The sequence below is a fragment of the Henckelia pumila genome, chromosome 2 (assembly GCF_033568475.1).
Source record: "Henckelia pumila isolate YLH828 chromosome 2, ASM3356847v2, whole genome shotgun sequence".
Taxonomy (NCBI): domain Eukaryota; kingdom Viridiplantae; phylum Streptophyta; class Magnoliopsida; order Lamiales; family Gesneriaceae; genus Henckelia; species Henckelia pumila.
The window spans coordinates 4226170-4249110 of record NC_133121.1 but is presented as its reverse complement, the minus strand read 5'-3'; the positions used below and the strand labels follow the sequence as shown (position 1 = coordinate 4249110).

The 22941-nt window shown below is 34.1% G+C and overlaps 2 protein-coding genes across 2 annotated transcripts; both read left to right on the top strand.

The window, feature by feature from the left end:
* Positions 1-9749: 9749 nt before the first annotated feature.
* LOC140883432 (protein DJ-1 homolog D) lies at positions 9750-13002 on the top strand. The gene is made up of 5 exons (XM_073289888.1): positions 9750-9896; positions 9972-10088; positions 11158-11598; positions 12132-12494; positions 12665-13002. The coding sequence occupies exons 1-5, from the start codon at positions 9840-9842 to the stop codon at positions 12851-12853; spliced, it is 1167 nt and encodes a 388-aa protein (XP_073145989.1). The 5' UTR covers positions 9750-9839; the 3' UTR covers positions 12854-13002.
* Positions 13003-17059: 4057 nt separating this feature from the next.
* LOC140880625 (probable inactive receptor kinase At5g16590) lies at positions 17060-19836 on the top strand. The gene is made up of 2 exons (XM_073285227.1): positions 17060-18459; positions 18922-19836. The coding sequence occupies exons 1-2, from the start codon at positions 17160-17162 to the stop codon at positions 19545-19547; spliced, it is 1926 nt and encodes a 641-aa protein (XP_073141328.1). The 5' UTR covers positions 17060-17159; the 3' UTR covers positions 19548-19836.
* Positions 19837-22941: the final 3105 nt, after the last annotated feature.

Here is a 22941-nt window from a genome sequence, read left to right as displayed (position 1 = left end):
AGGACGGCTATCATAGAATCCAACAAAGGCGACACCGCTTCCTATGACCTTGATCAACTTCATGGGACTCTAAAAACCCATGAGTTGGAACTGTCAACAAGGAAGGAAATAAAGAAAGAAGATATCAAGGCAAAGGGGATTGCTCTATCTAGCCAATCCAAAGAAGATGAAGATGATGATATGACACTCTTTGCAAGAAAATTCAAAAGATTTATGCGAGGAAACAACTTCAAAAAAAAGACGGACAAAGAAGTTACCTGCTACAACTGTCAACAACAAGGCCACTATGAAAATGAGTGTTCTCTCAAGAAGAAAGTTGACAAGGGAAAGAAGAAAGCACTCATAGCCACTTGGAGTGATAGCGACGATGATGAGGAGGAAGCAAACATCTGCCTCATGGCTAAAAGTGATGACATCGTCTCCGACGATGATGACGAGGTACCTTCCTATGACGAACTACTACATGCATATAAACAAATGTTTGATATGGATAAGTCACTTAGAAAGGAAAATAAAAGCCTTAAAAATGAATTAGAAACTAAGGGGCATGAAAACGTAAGATTAAAGGATGACATAGCCCACTTAGAAAAATCTTTTAATAAGTTCAATGTCAGTAGTAATAAATTGAATAATCTACTTAGCATGCAGAAATGTAGTTTTGATAAGGGAGGAATAGGGTATGGTAAGAAATCAATAGACTTTACTAGTCTAATTGCTAAAGCAAAAATGAAATCACCCCCTACATGCTCTTATTGTTGTAAAATTGGTCATGCTAGATATAAATGTAGATCCTTGAGATTTCAATATGATCAAAAGAGTTATATGAAATGGAGGCCTAAGAGTACTTAACAACTCATCAGTTGGCATTATGAGATCATGATCTAAGGGAGTTCATCATAGACCGATTTAAACTGCCTTGACTTGCGACTGGTCTTCCTGATGAACGCTGCTCTGTCCAAGAAAATAGGTTTTTAAAGAGGCCATAGCCCTACCTACTACTGGGAGCACTCTTAGAAAGTGGCGATGATGTTGCTATGAGAGACTGAACTCTTAGAAGTCTATTTTATATCTCTCTTTTCTAACATTGTGGACCCAAAAGAACTAAAGGGTACCAAAACTAATTTTTGCAGGGAAATAGGAAAACTGTTCTCCCTAGCATATGGTATCTAGACAGTGGATGTTCTAGACATATGACGGGAAACAAAGAGCTACTCCAATCCATCAAACCAAAGGAGAAAGGAACTGTCACCTTTGGAGACAACAGCAAAGGAGTTATCGAAGGAATCGGCTCAATATGTATTTCTAAATCCTGCTTGATTGATGATGTATTCCTAGTGAAAGGGCTTAAACATAATCTACTAAGCATAAGTCAATTGTGCGATAGAGGTTATGAAGTCAAGTTCACTCCCCAACACTGCACTATATCACTCACGACTGGCAAATCCATAAATTTCAAATGATATAGAAGTGAAAATGTGTACAAGGTTTCTTTAAACAATTTATCTTTATCAAATATTAAAAGCCTTGTATCCTTGAATGTTGATGACAACATTTTTTGGCATAGACGAATAGGTCATGTTGGTCCTAGTACCATAGAAAAACTTTTTAAACTTGATTTAGTTGTTGGTATGCCAAAACTCAATTTAAAAATAGATTCTGTTTGTGATGCGTGTCAACTTGGCAAACATACAAGAGAATCTTTTAAAAGCAAAAATTTTATATCTACTTCTATGCCCCTTGAACTTCTTTACCTAGATCTATGTGGTCCCTCGAAGAACGCTAGCCTAGGAGGGAAGCTTTATGAATTTGTCATTGTGGATGATTTTTCACGTTACACGTGGACATTGTTTTTAACGCACAAAAATGATGCCTTTGATTATTTTAAAACTTTTGTCAAACGAGTTGAGAATGAGAAAATTCTTTCTATAAAACAGATCCGTAGTGACCACGGAACTGAATTTTAAAATGAGAGTTTTTCAAACTTTTGTGAAAAGAAAGGTATCGGTCACAATTTTTCTTGTCCTAGGACTCCTCAACAAAACGGGGTCGTTGAGAGGAAAAATAGGACACTTGTGGAGATTGCGAGGACCATGATATGTGAGCATTCTCTACCAAAATATTTTTGGGCTGAAGCAATGAACACTGCTTGTTACATTATTAATCGTGTATCAATAAGGTCAATTTTCAAGAAAACTCCATATGAATTATGGAGAGGGAGAAAGCCTAACATTTCATACTTTAGGGCTTTCGGTTCCAAATGTTATATACATAATAACGGTAAGGACAACCTTGGCAAATTTGATGCCAAATCCGACAAAGGTATTTTTCTTGGATATTCCACAACAAGTAAGGCTTTTAGAGTTTTTAATAAACGTACTTTACTTGTTGAAGAATCTATGCATGTTGTATTTGATGAATCTATGTCAATAGTCTCTCGCACTAACAATGATGATGTAGAATTACTCGAAGAAGAGATGGCTTCATCAAGTCTAAATGATTTAGATGTTTCTGTTGAGGAAACACCACTTCCGAAGGATTGGACGCTTCACAAAGATCATCCTATAGATCTTATCATTGGAAGTCCTTCGAAGGGTGTAACCACTCGTTCTTCTCTTAATAATATTTGCAATCATCTTGCTTTTGTTTCACATGTTGAACCTAAGTGCATTGATGATGCTTTATTAGATGATTCTTGGATTATTGCTATGCAAGATGAATTGAATGAGTTTAAACGTAATGATGTTTGGAATCTTGTTCCTAGGCCGCATGATAGATCTATTATTGGCACTAAATGGATTTATAGGAATAAACTTGATGAGCATGGCACTATTACTAGAAATAAAGCTAGACTTGTAGCAAAAGGATATAGTCAAGAAGAAGGCATAGATTATGATGAAACTTATGCGCCTGTTGCTAGATTAGAATCCATTCGCATGCTACTTGCTTTTGCTTGCTCTAGAAATTTTAAGTTATTTCAAATGGATGTTAAGAGTTCTTTCCTGAATGGTGAATTGAAAGAAGAAGTTTATATTGAACAACCTGATGGCTTTGTTGATGCTTTACTGCCTGATTATGTGTATAGATTAAACAAAGCTTTGTATGGATTGAAACAAGCTCCTAGAGCTTGATATGATAAACTGTCTACTTTCTTGCTTTCAAATGGGTTTTCAAGAGGAAAGATCGACATTACTTTATTCACCAAGAATGTCAAAAATGATCTTTTGATTGTGCAAATTTATGTTGATGATATAATATTTGGTTCTACTGACGAATCTCTTTGTCAAGATTTCTCCAAGCTTATGCAGGAACACTTTGAGATGAGCATGATGGGGGAACTTAATTATTTCCTCGGATTGCAAATCAAACAGTGCAAAGATGGGTTCTTTGTGAACCAAAGCAAATACATCAAGGAGATTCTAAAGAAGTTTGGGATGGAGAACACAAAATCATCATCCACATCGATGAGCACAGCAATCAGACTCGACAAGGATGAAAATAGTAAAACTGTAGATCAATCTTCCTTTCGTAGTATGATTGACTCCTTACTTTATGCTACTGCTAGTAGACCGGACATTATGTTTAGTGTTTTCTTGTGTGCACGATTTCAATCATGTCCAAAGGAATCACATTTGTTTGCCTTAAAACGCATTTTCAAATATCTTTCAAATACTCCAAATATCGGCTTATGGTATTCGAAAAATTCTTTCTTTGATTTAAAAGCTTACTGTGATGCCGACTTTGGTGGATATAAGGTGGACAGAAAAAGCACTAGTGGGACTTGTTTCTTTTTAGGAAACTGTTTAGTTTCTTGGTTTTCCAAAAAGCAAAACTGTGTTGCGTTGTCAACGACCGAAGCCGAATATATGGCTGCCGGTAGTTGTTGTGCGCAAATTCTTTGGACGAAGCATCAATTGCTCGACTATGGCGTCTCTTTTTCAAAAATTCCTATTTTTTGTGACAACACTAGCGCCATTTGTCTTACAAAGAATCCGATTCAACATTCGCGCACCAAACATATTGACATTCGTCATCATTTTATTCGTGACCACATCAAACGAAATGAACTTGAACTTCAATATGTTGACACGTCAAATCAAATTGCCGATATTTTTACAAAACCACTAGATGAAAATAATTTTATTCGTTTGCGTGGTGAACTTGGCATGATTGAGTTATAAACACTTACGAACATACATAAATTTGATGTCATATTAAGGGGGAGCTTAATATTAAAATCGAGAAAATTAATTTTGGATAATATAAATCAATTATATTTATTCAAAATTAAAAAGCTCACATTTTATGTGAATTATTTGATTTAATACTTAAAATTGCAAAATTTAATTTAAGGGTCATTTTTCGAATTTTTGAAACTTCGGCTGGTTCGGACCACCCGAACCATAGTTCGGATCGTCCGAACTGCCTCGCGCCCATGCAATTCAAGACTTTCAAAATTCCCTCCTGATTAGCCAGTTCGGGCCCTCCGAACCAAGCTTCGGATCGTCCGAACTATGGGCGGTAAAACTTTGAATTTTGACCGCTTCAGCTTCGGGCCCTCCGAAACACTTCGGACCACCCGAACTTAAAAATGAACTGTTCGGACCATCCGAATGTACTTCGGGTCCTCCAAACTTGAATTACAGACTCAATCTTATCCCCTCGTAATCAGGTTCGGACCGTCCGAACCCAGTTCGGATCGTTCGAACCCTCTGCTATATATATACCCCCTCGGGCCATCCGATTTCTTCACCCCTAAAAACTTTCTTTTCTCCTCTTTCATCCGAAATTTAGCCTAAAAAATGCCTACCAAACGCCGTCGTGATCAAGCTAGCTCTAGCCGCCCAATTCCTATCCATGATCCAAATTTACCGGGTATTTCTCGTCCTATCCTTGAGGATTATCCCACTCGACCGATTTTACCCGGTCGTATTTTCGATGTCACCTATCTTGCGACATCACATCTGCTTTTATTGCCTCTCATTGCTGCCCAGCATTGGGAATCCTTTTTCCAACCTTCCATTCCGGATGCCATCTTTCCAGAGTTACTTTACGAGTTCTACGCCAACCTGAAACTCGAACTTGGCGAGGAGCTTCATATCGCCACAATTTTCCAGGGTCGGCATGTTCACTTTTCTGTCTCCAACTTTGCCGAGTGGTTTGACCTTCCTTTGCTGGGACCCAACAACTATTTCGGTCAGGGATGGCCCACTGATGATCCTACTTTTGATCGAGATGAGGTTCTTTCTACCATTCTTGGTCGTCCAACCACTGTTGCCGACGATCGTCTTTCTTTGAAACAACTCCATCCCGACTACCAAATCATTCAGAAATTGATCACTACTTCCATCATTCCGCGCAGTGGAGACTCATCCACCTGCAAATATCTTGATCTTTATGTTCTCTACCATATTGTCTCTTCCCGTCCTTTCAACCTTCCTCGATTCATTATGCAGGCTATGCATAATGCGGCTAAAGCCACGAGGAAAGTTTCTCTACCTTTTGCTCGTGTCATCAACCGCATTTTGACTCATTTTGACATCTCTTTTGATAACCCAAATGCTCTTCCCATCTCTGATTTCCACACTTTCAACCATTCTTCGATTACCAAGATGAAACTATCTTGGAATCCTGTCCTTTCTTCTTGGGTTAATGACCCAACTCGTGCCTTTAAAAAATATCTTCCGAACAAAAATTTTTCACTTCCTTATTCGAGTCTTTCACCCACTTCTCAAGCTAAGGGTTTTCCCAATGGGCCGCCTGCCGAAGAAGGAGGACCTTCTTCTTCTGGTTTTCATACTTTTCCAAATCTTGGCGATCTTCCATTTGAGTTACCCGAAGTTCCTGCGACCCCCGCTCCTCAGACTGATCGTCTTTTCGAGACTCTTCAGCGCATTGAAGGGAATCTAGCCAGCCACTTTGCATCTTCTACTGCCTCTATGGATGCATTGACTATGAGAGTTGCCTCGCTGGAGACTCACTTTGATGACTTTTTCTCTCGCTATCCTCCGCTGCAGCACGATGATGACTCTTAGATTTTATTTTTGCATTTTAAAGTTGTACTTGTTTATGCTTTTAATGTAAAAATTTCTAAATTAGTTTAATGAAATTATTGTGTAATTTAATTTTTTCGTCTTTTAATTGCTTTTTGATTATCGCAAAAAGGGGGAGAATTAATTTGGTTAAATAATTATTCATTAAATTTAGGGGGAGTTTATTCATGCAATTATATTGTGCAAATTTAAATTGTTTATTGTACATTTATTTCTCATATTTAACCAAGTTTTGTGATCATCAAAAAGGGGGAGATTGTTACGCCTTAAACGCATACAAATCTCGTGTAATGAGATTAATGTTTTTAATGCATTAACAATTCTCATAATTAAATTGTTTTGATGATTACAAAACTCGGTTAAACGTTACTAACAGTTTAAAGTGAGAAATTTGCAGGTAATAATATTTTTGAGTATAGACAATATTGGAAGCAAGAACCGATAATCAAAAAATAGGGAATAAAAATTCAAAAGTTCAAATCTGTTCAGGTTCGGACGACCCGAAGACAACTTCGGATGCTCCGAAGTATTTTCAGAATTTAATAAAGATCGGAGGACAAGTTCGGAGACTTCGAAGACTACTTCGGACGATCCGAAGTGAGTTCGGACGACCCAAAGATTTTCCAGAAATTAAATAAAGATCAGAGGCACTCTCGGAGGCCACGAGAAGACTACTTCGGACGATCCGAAGTGAGTTCGGACGACCCGAAGATTTCCCAGAAATTAAATAAATATCGGAGGCACTCTCGGAGGCCACGAAATGACTACTTCGGACGACCCGAAGACAGGTTCGGACGACCCAAACTCCTTTACGGCCATGAAGATTTTGTCGGAAGAAAATTTGCCTGAATGAATTTAATGCCACCGTTCGGACGACCCGAAGATGACTTCGGACCACCCGAACAGTTCACCAGCCGTAAGAATTTGAATTTCAATCAGACAAGGTTCGGACGACCCGAAGGCCCGTTCGGACGACCCGAACCCGTTCGGATTGGCACCTATAAATACATGTCATTTGAAGCCTTCTCAAACCACCAATTCACTCTCAACTCTCTTTGCAAGCAAGTTCATCTCCTACAAGAGTTAAAAGAAATATTTGTGAGATATATATTCAAAATCGAGGGTTGTTTGTATAAGTTTATTCGTGAGTTGGTTGCTCGGTTATTGTAAACACTTGTGTGTGAAGTCAAGTGTATTTACGAGTGTTGTGGCTATCCTTGGAGCCCTTAAGGCCAAGTGTTGAGTTGTATCGACGCGGTGATCGTGTCAAGTTGTAAGGCTATCCTTGGAGCCATCAAAGCCAAGTCGTTCGAAGTGCTAGTGGATCCTTGGTTAATCGATCTTAACCAAGAAGGGGAGACGTAGACGATTTATCGTCGAACTTCCATAAACATCTCTTATCCCTTTTACTGCTTTATTTACATTACGCATTTATTTACTGCACTTATTATTAATTGCTTTAAGTCTTCTGTTGCGTATTTGCATAATTGCTTTAAATTGCTAAAGTTGCCAATAGAACCTAAATCCCCCCCCCCCCCCATTAGGTTCTAACACACTAGACCAGATATATCTTTTGCTGTAAATTTATTGGCAAGATTCAGTTCATATCCAACAAAGAGGCACTGGAACGGAATTAAACATATATTTCGTTATCTACGAGGAACGACAGATTTGGGACTTTTGTACTCAAAAGACACCAATCAAAGTATCATTGGTTATGCCGATGCTGGATATTTATCTGATCCACATAAGTCATGTTCCCAAACCGGATATGTATTTACTCGTGGAGGCACCGCAATTTCTTGGCGTTCACATAAACAAACACTCGTAACAACTTCATCAAATCACGCTGAGATTATTGCGCTACATGAAGCAAGCCGTGAATGTGTTTGGCTAAAATCAATGACACAACATATCCAAACTTCTTGTGGATTATCATTAGACAAGAAGCCTGTGACGTTGTATGAAGACAATGCTGCATGAGAAGAATAAAGATATTGATATCTGATTATACCTCCAAAGTTCTTTGCCTACACTCAAGAGCTTGAGAAGAATAAAGATATTGATATCTGATTATATTCAATCAAGTGAGAACTCATCAGATATCTTCACAAAGGCACTTTTCACGACGATATTCAGAAAACATATATACAACATTGGGATGCGCAATTTGCGGAATATGTGAAGAATCATTCATGTTAACATGAGGGAGAGTTTACGTGGCTGCACTCTTTTTTCCTTACTATGGTTTTTATCTCACTGGGTTTTTCCTAGTAAGGTTTTTAATGAGGCAGTATAAAACACGTAATGAAGACGGTCATCATATCACGATCATCATCACAAGGGGGAGTGTTGAAAAATATATTATTATTATTAATATTATGTTGAATATTGAATATTGAATGTTGAATATTGAGTTGTAAAATGTGGAAAATTAGTGTGTGATGATGTAGATGATGATGTATTTATTTTTGGACTAATCTCAAATGTGGATCTATAAATAGGTCTTCATTTGTGATGAAAAATACAATTGAGTTGAGAGAAAAATATTATAAAGTGTAAAGTTTGATATATTTTGAGTTTTGAAATTTTTACTTTTTATCATAAATTTTTACTTTTTCACAACAATATTCATCAGTAATTTTTTTTTATTTTTTAGTAAGAACTTCATCCTAAAATCTTATACAAAATTACAGAGACCCACACTCTCACTATACCATAATCAGACAGACACCAAACACCGAGACATGGAGATCTGCTCCACATGTTGGGATATCTGATATTGTTTATTTAATTAGATCCATAAAGATACGGTACAGCTTATGCTTGAGCAAATTAATTTTGTATTCATAAGTGTTTCTTTAGGCATAATTTTATGCAATAATTGATATTATAAATATACTAATAATAAATATTAAAAGAAATGAAGGCAGTGAGAAATCTTTATACAATTTGGTATGGGGTTTTCATAAAATTGTTTAATTACATATGAATTTTTATGTTGATGGTAATATATTAAAAAAAAATTATAATGAGTGCTGAAAATGGAGTTATTTCGGTTGTGTATATATAATTAAAAACTATTATCTCATCATCATTTGAATTTTAGTAACGTTATGATGACGATTAGAAAGTCAAATATAAGTTATTTAAATAATAAAAAAATCAAAAGAAACTGAAAATGTTTTACACGCGATTATTATTTTTTGGTATTTATTAATTAATGTTCTTCATGTGTATTATATATTAGTATTACAGTGTAATAATGCTTAAAACTTTGCAACTTGGTTTATGTTTATTGTAAGGAATGAAATGGCCAATGGCACATAATTTGAACTCTTTTTTTTTTTTTTTAAATCACATTTGGGTATTGAAAATCATATTAAATTATTATTTTTTATCTAGACATAATAAAAATATATTTCTCGATAATTTTTTTTACTTTTAATATAATTTCCCATACCCAAATGTGATTAAAAAAAATGAAATTATCTGCCCATCCGTTGAAGTTTGGAAATTTCAAATTTTACTCTATTAATTTTTAAAAAAAAATAATAATAATCAATGAAGTTTTGAGATATTTCTTAAAAAATTAAATTAAGGACGTATCTTAATCTTATTAATAAATAATAAAATAAAATAAACACATTTTTTACGTCGTATAATAGAAGCTGTACCAGTCCGAAACTGAGAATTATCCAGAAGTATTCATACGCCCCACGGAGAACGAAGAAAGAAAGAAAGTAGAACAGTGTTGAAGAACTTCATATCATCTTTGCGTGTCGGAAAATGGCATCTCAGAAAAGGGTTCTCTTATTATGCGGAGATTATGTCGAGGATTACGAGGTTACCCGATTTTTTTTTTTCCTCAAAGCTTCAACTTTTGAAGTTTTCTAAGTGATTTTGATTGAATATGTGCAGGTTATGGTGCCATTTCAAGCATTGCTGGCGTATGGGCTGTCAGTTGATGCAGTTTGCCCCGGGAAGAAAGCCGGCGACATATGTCGTACCGCGATTCACGATTCTTTGGGCCACCAGGTTTGTTTGGAAATTACTAATTAGATAATAGATAATAACTTCACATCTTTTGCTATTTCTGAATGGATTTTTTTATGGTTTTTACTGGATTCTATCTTTATTTTGATAGTTTTTGTGCTGTTTACACACCCAATTAAGTGTTTGCTTGACCGACATTCAATTGTTACAAGGGGAAGCTTTTGTTTATTGTGATGCATACGATGGTACTAGCTGAAGTTTGAAAGTTATGCCTTTTTCTTTTTCTTTCTCTTTTTTATTTTGCATTTTTGGAATTTTATAGGATTCTGGGCAGTATTCTCGTCTGATGAGTGATGTTTTACTTAAGTATACTGTTTATGGCTTGAAATATAAAACTATTTTTGGTGTTACCTATCATTTGTCCGAGCTTTGGATAAAGAGAGGTTTCAACTTGCTTTTCAGGCGGAAGAGGTCAAAAATTCAAAATATTTGGTGTGCGATCCCCATTATATTTCATTAAGTTGGTATTGCTTGGTCTTTGATGTTTAATATTTGACTAATGTGCATGTGTGAAGTCTTGGATGTTGATTTAAGATGTTCATTCCCTTGTAAGTTATATTCAACCTACCCGTGAGGGAGCATCCTAGAAGTATAAAACTATTGTTTGAATCATCTCTTGTGAGTTGTAAGCTCAAACTTTTGGGAAAAATGGTTTTATGCAGTTGTTTATAGTAGAAGAAAGCAAGATAGTTGTTTTCTAATAGCCCGAATCAATTTATATGTATCTGAAGACGAGAAAACAATAATGACGGGACGTTTGAAGTGATTATTGTACAACTTTGAATCAATTTAATGTATGCTGTCATATTAATATGCTTGCTTTATGATGACTACCTTTTTCCCGAACTTGCTCTTTCTGGTTATCCATTATGTGTTCTGTTATGCATTTTGTCAGGGTAATAGTTTCGTCTCTGTTTGGATTTCTTTGCAAGTGTGAGTGAAACGATCCTGCCGCTCTTTTACTTTTTGGAGCTGTGTTGCTTGTGTGTGCCAAATGAGTCAAGTATTTCCATTAGCTTTCTTTTGAACTTTCTATATCGCCTTTTTGCAGACCTATTCTGAGTCCCGGGGTCACAACTTTTCGCTCAATGCAACTTTTGATGAAGTAGATGCTGCCAAATATGATGGACTAATCATTCCAGGAGGACGTGCCCCAGAATATCTCGCAATAAATGAATCTGTGGTAAACTTGGTCAAGAAATTTGAGGAGTTTCAAAAGCCAATTGCCTCCATATGCCATGGACAACTGATTTTGGCTGCAGCTGGTATTGTAAAAGGCCGAAAGTGTACTGCATATCCTGCTGTGAAACATGCACTTATTGCTGCGGGTGCTCATTGGGTAGAACCAGACACAATGGCCTTCTGCACCAGTGAAGGGAACCTCATAACTGGAGCTACTTATGAGGGGCATCCCGAGTTCATTCAACTATTTATCAAGGCGCTAGGAGCCAAAATATCTGGTTCCGGAAAGCGAATTTTATTTCTCTGTGGGGTAATGATACAATTCCCTTAGTTTTTTTTATTTCGAGGCTGATAGCTAGTATAAAAACTCATTTCTGTAAAAAAAAACTCAAACTCATGAGAGACGTTCCAATAATCATATTTATACTTAACATGTCTCGTGTGTGACAGATTTCAGAAAATATATGTCAAGAATAAATACTGAGGCATATATATATGCATATTGATCAGATCATAGAAGACAGATAGATGCCTCTCGGGGCCAACTTTACCCAGGGCCAACTGAATAAAACATATTGGGTTTACATGACTCTTATATCATAATCTTCGTCTACCACGGTGAATCTTAATAGGGACATGTGTAGTTTCTGCACATCATCTTCTGATCATGCTATGTTTATGTTGAGTGTCCTCCGTGTCTCAAATGTGATTGGTAACTAACTATTCATACACATTAATTTACTTACCCTTTTATGATTTAGTTCAGTTCTTGTTAGTGTTGCCACTTTTGGAAATTTGCATTATTCATTAGTTATGTTCTTTTGCGGTTGCAACATAATGCAGGATTACATGGAAGACTACGAGGTAATGGTTCCTTTCCAATCTCTGCAAGCTCTCGAATGCCACGTGGATGCCGTATGCCCTGGAAAAAAGGCGGGTGATAATTGCCCGACAGCTGTTCACGATTTTGAAGGCGACCAAACATATAGTGAGAAGCCTGGCCACCAGTTCTCTCTGAACGCCAATTTTGAAGGTTTGAATGCTTCTAGCTATGATGGCCTGGTGATCCCCGGGGGCCGAGCTCCAGAATACTTGGCATTGGATGAAAGTGTGCTTAAATTGGTGAAGGAATTTATGGAATCTGGGAAGCCGGTAGCATCAATATGCCATGGACAACAAATTTTATCAGCTGCTGGTGTTCTGAAGGTAGCTTTTCACACCCCTGCATCGTTAGATAGCTAATGCAAGTACATATGCATGATCATTTCGAATAATAATTTCATGTGCTGCACCTTTTCTTTGTTTCATTGTTTCAATTTAGTTGCACAATTAATTGGAAATATGGCTAATGTTATTTTTTCAAATGTTTTCATCAGGGCAAGAAATGTACTGCATATCCTGCTGTGAAGCTTAATGTTGTTCTGGCAGGGGCAACATGGCTAGAACCCGAACCAATCGATCGTTGCTTCACTGACGGTAACCTTGTCACTGGTGCGGCTTGGCCCGGTCATCCCGAGTTCATATCGCAGTTCATGGCACTTCTCGGTCTGCACGTGACATTCTAGACTTTAGCCATGTTTCCTTGCTATACTTTACTGTTGTATATCTAATAAGTGGCATATCTACAGAGTCACAAACTTTGGCATCCCTTTACTTGTTCTTTTTTTGTAGTCAAGAATACACTGTTTTGTTTAAATAAATTTTTTATACGTAACTCGTGAATTGTTTTTTCTTTATTATCTAACTATATATTTTTGGTAATAAATAGAACTATCAAAACGGATTGTCCGTTTTGGTTCGCCAAAATCCTGACATGACGCAGAGGTTGCAGGTTATGTGGGTTAACCCATCAAAAATTAAAAAACAGATCAAATATTTTTTTTAAAAATCAAATATAAATTATTATAAATAATATAAATCTTTCAAAAATTTTCAAACGGATAACCACATATAAGACATTATAAACAGAAGATTAAAATTGAGAATTCATCAATCATACCTAATAACTATAAATAATGTAAATATTTTAAATTTCTTCAATTATAATAAAAATTAATTCATTATAAATAATATGAATCATTTATAACTCATCAACCATACTTCAGTAATTTCAACTCTATTTGACAAATTTTTCCACCCAATTTTCTCGTTCTCTTATTCACAATAACAATGTATATATATTACACAATATGGATCAGAAAAAACTTCCTAACTACAAATATATATTTCCTTTAAGTACAGAGGCTAAAACAAGGATATACAATAAGATATTTCGGAGAAAAATATTCCTCAAAGAATATGAAAAATAAATTCCAATTGAACATAACACTATCATAATACTATTGAAAATTCAAAACCACTTGATCCTACCTATTTTGATTACTCCAGTCACGGATATGAGATTTTATTCTCTTTTTTAATGAAATGTGGGATTTTTATAAATATCTTCTCCTTTTTCCTTGTGATATTGTATTATTGTTGTAGTTTTTTTAAAAATAAATTTTATAGACAGGGAAATATTTTGCATGGTCTGGTCCTTGATTTGATTGACATGTGATATGTCGTTGCAATTTATCACGTATAATACATAATTAGCAGAAATAAACTTATTTATCCACACTAACTTTTTCTTAATGTATAATTAACAAAAATAAACTTATTAATTTATTCTCAATAATCATAAAAAACCAAGTCACGACACAACTCGATTGGGCAAACTTTTTAGTTGGCAAATGGCAATAATTAGACTAAGATGGAACGATTTATCGTAGTTGTCTGTCACATTTATTTTAGTTATTTATTATTATTAGGTGTATTCTATGATTAGGAGTCCAGACACTTTCTTTCACTAACCACTATTATATACTTTATATTTTACAAAAAATCGGGGGAAATTTTGCGAACCAAATAATTTATAATACTTTAAATCTTAAACCTATATACAATTAAATATTAATTTTTAAAATTAATATCAGTTTTCTGTTCATTGTCGACCAAACTTATTTAATTTTCTAAATTTACTTATTTTGTTAATTAGGAAAAGTTTCACTTTTTTCTCGTTATTTAGTTCTTATAAATTAATATTCGATAAACTAATGACTTTTAATAAATAATTATTTTTATCAATTCGAAATTAGACCAATATGCTAAATTAATAAGATAATTTTTTTTTTTTTAAAAAAAACTTTTATGCTAATATCATAAATTAATAATTAATAATTAATCATGTGGAACCCGCATAATTTGACCAATCATGTGCTTTCACCTATTACATGGGATAAAACTCATGTTGTAGGATCGAATTTTTCGGAGAAGTTAGTGCAGTTATTAATAATATGGTAAATTGCAGTTCTCAAAATGCAAGGTAATTTTTTTTTGTTTTTTGTTTTTCACCTATTTTTTTTTCTTTTTTTCAATGTAAATATATAAAATTTTAAATAACTACCAAGGGTTAAATGATAAATGTACTTTGGTGTCATCAAAACGTATCAAAATAGTTTTTAAAAGTGGCTCGAGTTTTATAAAATAGTAAATATATATGTACAATGAATTGTATTTTTTATATTAATTAAATAAATATGATATGAACATTAATAAAACACGATTGTTAATTTTTATGTAATCAAATTTAAGTTCGTTAAATCAAAAAAATACTCTTTAAATCAATAATTTATCGATTTATCGATTTAATATGTCTCTAGATTAATAAAATATTCAGTCTCAACATTATTAATATTGAGAACAAATTCATCTTTTGGGAAAATTCGCAAAATAAATTTTCCGTAAAAATGGTATCATTCATTTTTTCCTTTTTTTTTTTTTTTTAGCAAAATACCCATAAATTAGCTTCTTATTTTTCCTTTTTCTACATGAGAAATTAATTAATGAAATGCATAATCGTATTCAAAATACATGTATATATTACCCACAACTTTTCATGAAATGATTATTCAAATCGTTGACTTAAAAACATTTACCTTTTTTTGCAAATGGTTAATTCCTGCAAACTAGTCCATCAATAAATATTTTAAAAAAAATAATAAAAGGATAATATTCGTCAACGAAATTATGAAAGTGAGAATCTGATTTTATTCAATAAATATCATAATGTCGGTGCTGCTCTTAATTCTTGGTATTATAGTAATTATGTATAATTCATTTTCTATTGATTCAGTAGTTTCTTTTTCTTTCTTTTTTTATGTGACATGTGAAAATTCACAATTGTTAGTTTTGATGTGTACTAGATAAATTCTCAGTCTAATGCACTTAACATAATAGCTTGCAAACCATACAGTCATACTAGTCAAATTAACTATATTGGACAAATCGTGACAAACTCGTCCAATAAAATATTAATAGAAAAAAACTATGATCATTTTTCAAATACTTAGCTACTCCATCTATAGGGACATGATCTCTTGTGAGCGCTTATTTATATATGTAATCGCAAGCAAATGGCAGGTTGAATCTTTTATATTTAGATCTATTCAATCATGATAATAATTGTTTTAAAAAATACTAGTATTATTAAACTCGTTGACAATTTATTAAGATATTCAATTTGTTAAAAAAAATTGAAAAAGTATTTTAGTACTGAACAATTAATACTTAAAAATAAGAATAATAATTTTGTAATATATTTTTAATAATAATCATTGGGGAACAACCATTGATTTAAAATGTTTATGTCTTTGCTATCTTATTTAGGAATGGCACTATAACTAATCGCATTGGTCATTTGGCCTGTTTCATGTGTTATTCACTTATTCCTAACATTCTCTCTATATATAGCTAACTAAACTTGATATTTTGATTTTCTTTTAAAAATAAAAAAAAAATAAATCACTTATTATTATTATTATTATTATTATTATTATTATTATTATTATTATTATTATTATTATTGGAAAGAAGCGCTTATTTCAAAAAATTAACAAAACACCATTAATTTTGTATATTTAAATTTAATAAATATATATAATCATATATTTATTATTAATACGTAATAAAACCATATTGTTTTTATGGTACCCAACTTTGGACTATAAAACACATTAACTTTTGTTTTCGAGAGTTTTTTTATTTTTATTTTATAATAGTGAAACTCGCAATCGCTGTATTTTAGTGCACAACAATAAAATAAACGGATTAACAAAATAACTTGTAAACTGAGTTAGGTAAGTAAACTACACTTGATTAAATATTGTGCGACAAAGTTAAAACGTTTTTTTTATAATTATGCATTGAATCCGATACATTGAAATCTTGATGTTTGGTGTCAGAATTATTAAGCTACTAGTTGGTTTAGATCAAAACAAGAAATTCCAAATCTCCCAGTTTAAGAAGAGAAATAATTTCAAATCTAATTTTCAAATGTAGTTGGTGGCATCAAATACCATAATCCAAACATATTTGGAATAAAAGAAAATGACTCTAGATGATATAGATTTTGTAATGATAAAAAAGCTAGCTCAAATTAATTATCTGAGGATTCAAACTCGGGAAAAAAAAAATCTATCCAAACAAATTCAATGCATGAATTTGTGAAAGAAAAAGAAAGAGTCGATATTATTTTATAAAAATTGAATGACTTTTGCCCGTTAATTGAAATTTCAAAATTTGAATAATGTGATGGTACTAATAAATAAATAAATAAATAAAAATTTAAAATAATTTTATTTTTTGGGGGAATGGTGATTGTTATTGGAGGAATATGACATTAAATGGCCAATCCAGTAACAGTTCACTGTTTATACTGACTCAGACTCAGACAACTAATCAGACATGAAACCCACTCCTTAAACTTCTTCAAACCTCAACAAATTTCACGCAAATCTACCTCCGCTGCTTCCAAGATCGCGGGGATCATCGATGAGGCGCTTCGATTCCGATTTCTGCGCTTCTCTCCTTCTCACTGCCGCCATTCTGCTGCCATTCGCCGCCGCGGACATTGCCGGAGAGCGGGCGGCGCTCGTTGCATTCCGCTCCGCCGTCGGAGGACGACTCCGCCTCTGGGATCTAAATAGGCCCACTCCATGCTCGTGGGCTGGGGTCGTGTGCAATGCGCCGTTGAATTCCACTGTTGTGGAGCTCCACTTTCCCGGAATGGGGCTGTCCGGCGTGATTCCGCCCAACACGATCTCCAATTTGACCAATCTGAATACACTCAGTCTTCGTTACAACTCGATGTCGGGGAATCTGCCGCCGGAGTTGTTCTCTTCGCTGACTTTACTCCGTAATCTCTATTTGCAGCACAATTCTTTCGATGGCGAAATCCCGGATTCTTTGTTCTCCTTGTCGTCTCTCGTGCGTGTGAATTTGGCGGACAACAATTTCTCCGGCCAAATTTCGCCGTCATTCAATAAATTGACTCGTTTGGGGACGCTCTACTTGCAGGACAATCACTTTTCTGGTCAAGTTCCTGATCTGAATTTGCCTGGTTTACTTCAGTTCAATGTTTCTTCTAATAATCTTACTGGAGAGATTCCTGGGCATCTTTCGGGGAAGCCAAGGAGTGCTTTTCTTGGAAATTCGCTCTGTGGCTCTCCGCTGGATTCTTGTGGTGGTGGTGGTGGTGGAAAATCCAAGAAAAAGCTCTCTGCAGGGGTGATTGCGGGGATTGTAATCGGTTCGATAATCGGGTTGTTGGTGTTATTATTGCTGTTATTCTGCTTGTGCAGAGCGTGCGCTGGAAAAAGAAAAAAATCAAAAAATGAAGGCGTGGTGGCTAATGTAAGAGATCTTGAAGTCCCACCGGAGAAAATAGAGAGCGAAGTTAAAAATGGGGCCGCGGGTGGTAGTTTCGCGGCGGCATTGGGGTCGAGGGAGAAAGGAAAGGTGGTTGTGGATGGGAAGAAAGGGCTTGTTTTCCTGGGGAAAACGGGGTGGAACTTCGACTTGGAGGATCTTTTGAGGGCGTCGGCTGAGGTTTTGGGGAAGGGAACATTCGGAACCGCATATAAAGCTGTGCTTGAGACGGGGCTGGCGGTGGTGGTGAAGCGGCTGAGGGATGCTAACATGGGAGAGAGGGAGTTTAGGGAAAAGATGGAGGAAGTTGGAAGATTGGATCATGAAAATTTAGTGCCTTTAAGAGCTTATTACTATAACAAGGAGGAGAAGCTGTTAGTGTATGATTATTTGCCAAGGGGGAGTTTGTCTGCTTTGTTACATGGTGAGAATTCTTCTTCATCTTGTTGAGGTTAATCATATTCCTTAGTTATTTACATACTCTGTGTCTGAGAATGAGTGTTGTTTTTGTGTTTGCAGCACATAATTTGCAACTCCTTGTCTTGTTATGTCTAGTTCAGATTATTGAAAATGTCATTTTGAGTTATTTAAAAGGCTGCAAACTTGGATAGTTTGGGAAAAAGTTAGCGATGCGAATGCGGAATTAGACACTATATATATTTTGGTTATAGTTTTGATGATAATGCCTTCTGCCTGTTTGTTTTGATCCCTTTTCCTTTTTATATGTTTGCAGTAACTAGCTAGTTAACATCATTTATCTTGCATTAATTAGCTCAAAGTCAATGAAGGATTCCTTTTGAAAACTCTGTGATTCTGTACTCAAATGGGGTTCCAATTGGAGCAAATTTATTGAGTTTGATGAGTTTTAATTGGATTTATGTCGCAGGAAACAAGGGAGGCGGCAGGACTCCCTTAAACTGGGAGACAAGGGCAGCCATCGCCCTCGGTGCAGCGCGAGGAATCTCGTACCTTCACTCCCAAAGCCCCACACTCTCCCATGGAAACATCAAATCATCCAACATCCTTCTCACCACTTCGTATGAAGCCCGTGTCTCCGATTTTTGCCTTGCTCAGCTTGCAGGACCTACTACCACCCCTAACCGTGTCGCCGGCTATCGTGCACCGGAGGTAACCGATCCTCGAAAAGTCTCACAAAAAGCAGATGTCTATAGTTTCGGAGTTCTACTGCTGGAGCTGCTGACGGGCAAGGCTCCTACTCATTCATTAACAAACGAGGAAGGGGTGGATCTCCCAAGATGGGTCCAGTCCATTGTTAGAGAAGAGTGGACTTCCGAAGTGTTTGATCTCGAACTCCTTCGATATCAAAACGTCGAAGAAGATATGGTTCAGCTCTTGCAGCTTGCAGTTGATAGCACTGCTCCGTACCCGGATAAACGCCCTTCGATGACCGAGGTTTGCGGTAGAATCCAGGAGATTTGTCGTTCGAATGTACAGGATCGGAGCGGCGACATTGTTAATATCGAAGAACCGCAGCACAATACTGGCTCGTGATGATCGATCAGCACCTCTTTAGAACAAAAGTTTTTACATTCCTAAACGTTCCTTGTGATTGTCTGTTCATTCTTGGAGTTCAATGATTGAGTACAAGCATCATCAATTGTTAACCTGTCACATCTTTTATTTTGGTACTCTTGTGATTTTTCCCATGTTGAGTTTCATATTTTAATGTAATTTGGTTTTGAGGAATTTGTTATTATTCTTCCTGTTGATTGTTGAACTGTAAAATAACTGTCCAAATTCTTATTGTTGAGCTGGTGAAATTTAAAAAATATTATATTTCCCCCTTTTCTAACTAGGCTAATTTAATTTGTTCAAACTGAGCATTTTGTTGTCGCTTTAATATCAGAGGATTAAAGTATACATGTTACCAACTTGTAACACAGCATGGCCATGTGGTTTTATTCTTATTTTTAAGATTTATTAAAACTAATGTATTGCGAGGTGTAAATTTCATCTGATAGAATGTTTATTTTAATGAAAAAATATTGTACGTTACACTTGCATTAAAACAATCATTTACACCATCGCCAATTTGCCATGTGTGACTGTTCTTTTCTTTTGATTTCAAGGTTAAATTAATGATTTCTTTTTCTTGCAGGAAGATTCTATGATTTTATCTTGTCGGTGAGATAAATTTATGTAATAATAAAATCTATATCTAAATTTTACAACAGAGTGGTGTGACTTGCCCCTAAATTGTATCTCATTCCGTGTAGATTTTATCATAAAGAACGAAAATTATTTATTTCCAAGTTTAAATTAATTAGGCCATAAAATAGAACGAACTCCAAATATTGTTATAATATATTTATCGATCAATAACAATGTCAATGTTTTGATGAAAAACAAACTAAAAGTAGAAAGAGAACAAATGTACTCTATATGCTGATTGAAAATCAACTAAATATATGTTATATATATACAATCATTGAAAGAACCATTTCATGAAAATATATCGAAGGATTTGTATAAATTATATATAATGTCAATTTCACGGTCGGTGTCATAGGTTCTGAAACCTCAACGGCTAATCCTTCAATATAATTCTCCATAATAAAAGTTACGAAAATAAATAGCTGCGTTTACAAGAAAACTTGACTTTTCAATACCATAATAATACTTATATAAACCATTACTTATGATGGATCCAATGCTGTGTTATTATAGCACAACTAATTTGCAAGTATTTCATATTTCTTGTTGTAATCGATCATAATAATAAATAAAATATATTTGACATAATCTAAATCAATTGATTTTAAAGTGGCCGACATAAAATATATGTAAATAATTAGTAATGCTAATAATTTTAATTTTGGTAGATTCAACGTAATCAACTTAAATACTACGCTTTAGACCATTGATGAGCTAACAGCCCTCACTATCACTGTGCTCACTAAATATTAATTAACTACCAATAAATTTTATAGTCAATAACGAATTCGAAATAACCGTTTTGCATTATTATTGCAATGTTTGATACTAAGCAAGGAGGAGCTACATATATAATCATGCATAGTGTTCATCCAAAACATGCATATATTTCAAAACCTTCATTAATTGACTATGAAATTCATTAAATAATGTACACATAATTTTAACATTTACTTGCAACAGGTATTGCGTTTGGATTGAAACGACTTCGGTAGTGTTTGTGAGAGCTTCTAGGAAGCACTTTTTATTTTTTTCTTTCACAATTTTGAAATTTTATGAAGGTAAAGTTGAGAAATGCTTCCTAAAATCTCTCCCAAATGCTATCTTTATATTTCACATTAATCTCAAATCCACCACAACGATAAAAAAATAACAATTTAATATTTGAAATACATTGTTAAGCGAATTTACCAAAACAAACAGATGTACAAATCCATCGATCAAATGCAAGCTAGTATTTTAAAATCTGATTTTAGAAAAACATTATTGTTTTGGAATTTGCACAAATGAAAAGTTACCAATATATTTGGCATAATTAAAAAAATGCAACGAGTGAATATTTGCGACAAGAAATAAGCCCGACAGTGGGCTACATGCCTGCAGCCAGGCCCCCACCGCCCAAACGTAAGCCCGTAAAATAAATAACTGGCGGCCCTCCCCGACCGGTCCGTCACTGTTTCTGTTACTGAGTTTATATGGAAATTCCAAAACTCCATTTTATTTATTCAAAATAAAAATTTTATTTCAATTTTTTTAAAAAAATATACAGGAATTTTTTTTAAAAAATTCTAAAACAATATATTTTACGCACCAAACACAAAATTAATCAACGATCTATCAATTAATTCGTACTTTTTCTCGTGGAACATTCTTAGAATATAGTTACTAGCTATTTCATTTACGACAGCTATTTTTTATATAAAATATTTAAATATATTTTACATTTGAATAATTAAATTTATTTGTATGATTAATTGAGTAACCTCTTAGCACTTAAGTACGTATTATAATAAATTAAATAGTGTACATAAATAAAATATAAAATCGATTACTATATCTAAACATACAATTCATGAATTAATTATATAACACATTATACATAGAAATCACTTTAATTATTGTTCTAATCGTTCCAGATAATAACCATGTAAAAAAAAATTAAATATTATTATGAAACATTTATATATAAATGTTTAATTTATCAAAATAACTTATATACATCGGATTATATTTTTAATTCATATTTTAAAATATTTTTTAAAAAACGAAGATCCCTACAATTATTCATTTTGCATGTATACTGCAAAATGAATGTTGTGCAACACATGAAAGTCTTTATAATTACTTGTAAAAAAAAACGAAAAAAAAAAATCAAAACACGTGAAAGGCGTCAAAATGGAAAAAAAAAAAACCAAAATAAAAGAAAAAAAGAAAAAAGAAAAAATCTGCATCGCATCTAGATAAGAAAACATGATCATCACATTTTTTTTAAAAAAAAAATTATTGATATTGAATTAATTTTCCTTCTTGGACCATGGCCATGTGTAGTTTTATTTTAAGTGTCGTGTAAATTAACGAGCAAATAATTGCACTGTTCTTGGATGTTATGTATTTTTGTTCTTAGCTTCAATTTATTTGTTGACATTTCGTTTTCCAAATGGCAATGTAGGGATCATGTACAGTGTGAAGTAGTTGTCTACTCTTGGTCCATCTGAAAATACTAACATCTTTCCGGCTAATTATCATTACTATGTATATAATTATTATTTAATGCAATTCTCATATTTATTTATTATATTATATATGGAAGATGTTTCATATATTTACTTATTTAGTATATGTTTTCACCACCACATTCCGGACACGAGGGTACTGTAATTACACAATATATATATTAATATATATATATATATATATATATATCGATATCCGAGTTCACTTTAATTCGGTT

Bases quoted from the DNA above. Each gene is read 5' to 3' on its own strand.
- LOC140880625 (XM_073285227.1), top strand. From the start codon at position 17,160: ATGAGGCGCTTCGATTCCGATTTCTGCGCTTCTCTCCTTCTCACTGCC. The intron at 18,460-18,921 runs GTGAGAATTCTT...TTTATGTCGCAG, and splicing joins TTTGTCTGCTTTGTTACATG to GAAACAAGGGAGGCGGCAGG.
- LOC140883432 (XM_073289888.1), top strand. From the start codon at position 9,840: ATGGCATCTCAGAAAAGGGTTCTCTTATTATGCGGAGATTATGTCGAG. The intron at 9,897-9,971 runs GTTACCCGATTT...GAATATGTGCAG, and splicing joins ATTATGTCGAGGATTACGAG to GTTATGGTGCCATTTCAAGC. The intron at 11,599-12,131 runs GTAATGATACAA...AACATAATGCAG, and splicing joins GAATTTTATTTCTCTGTGGG to GATTACATGGAAGACTACGA.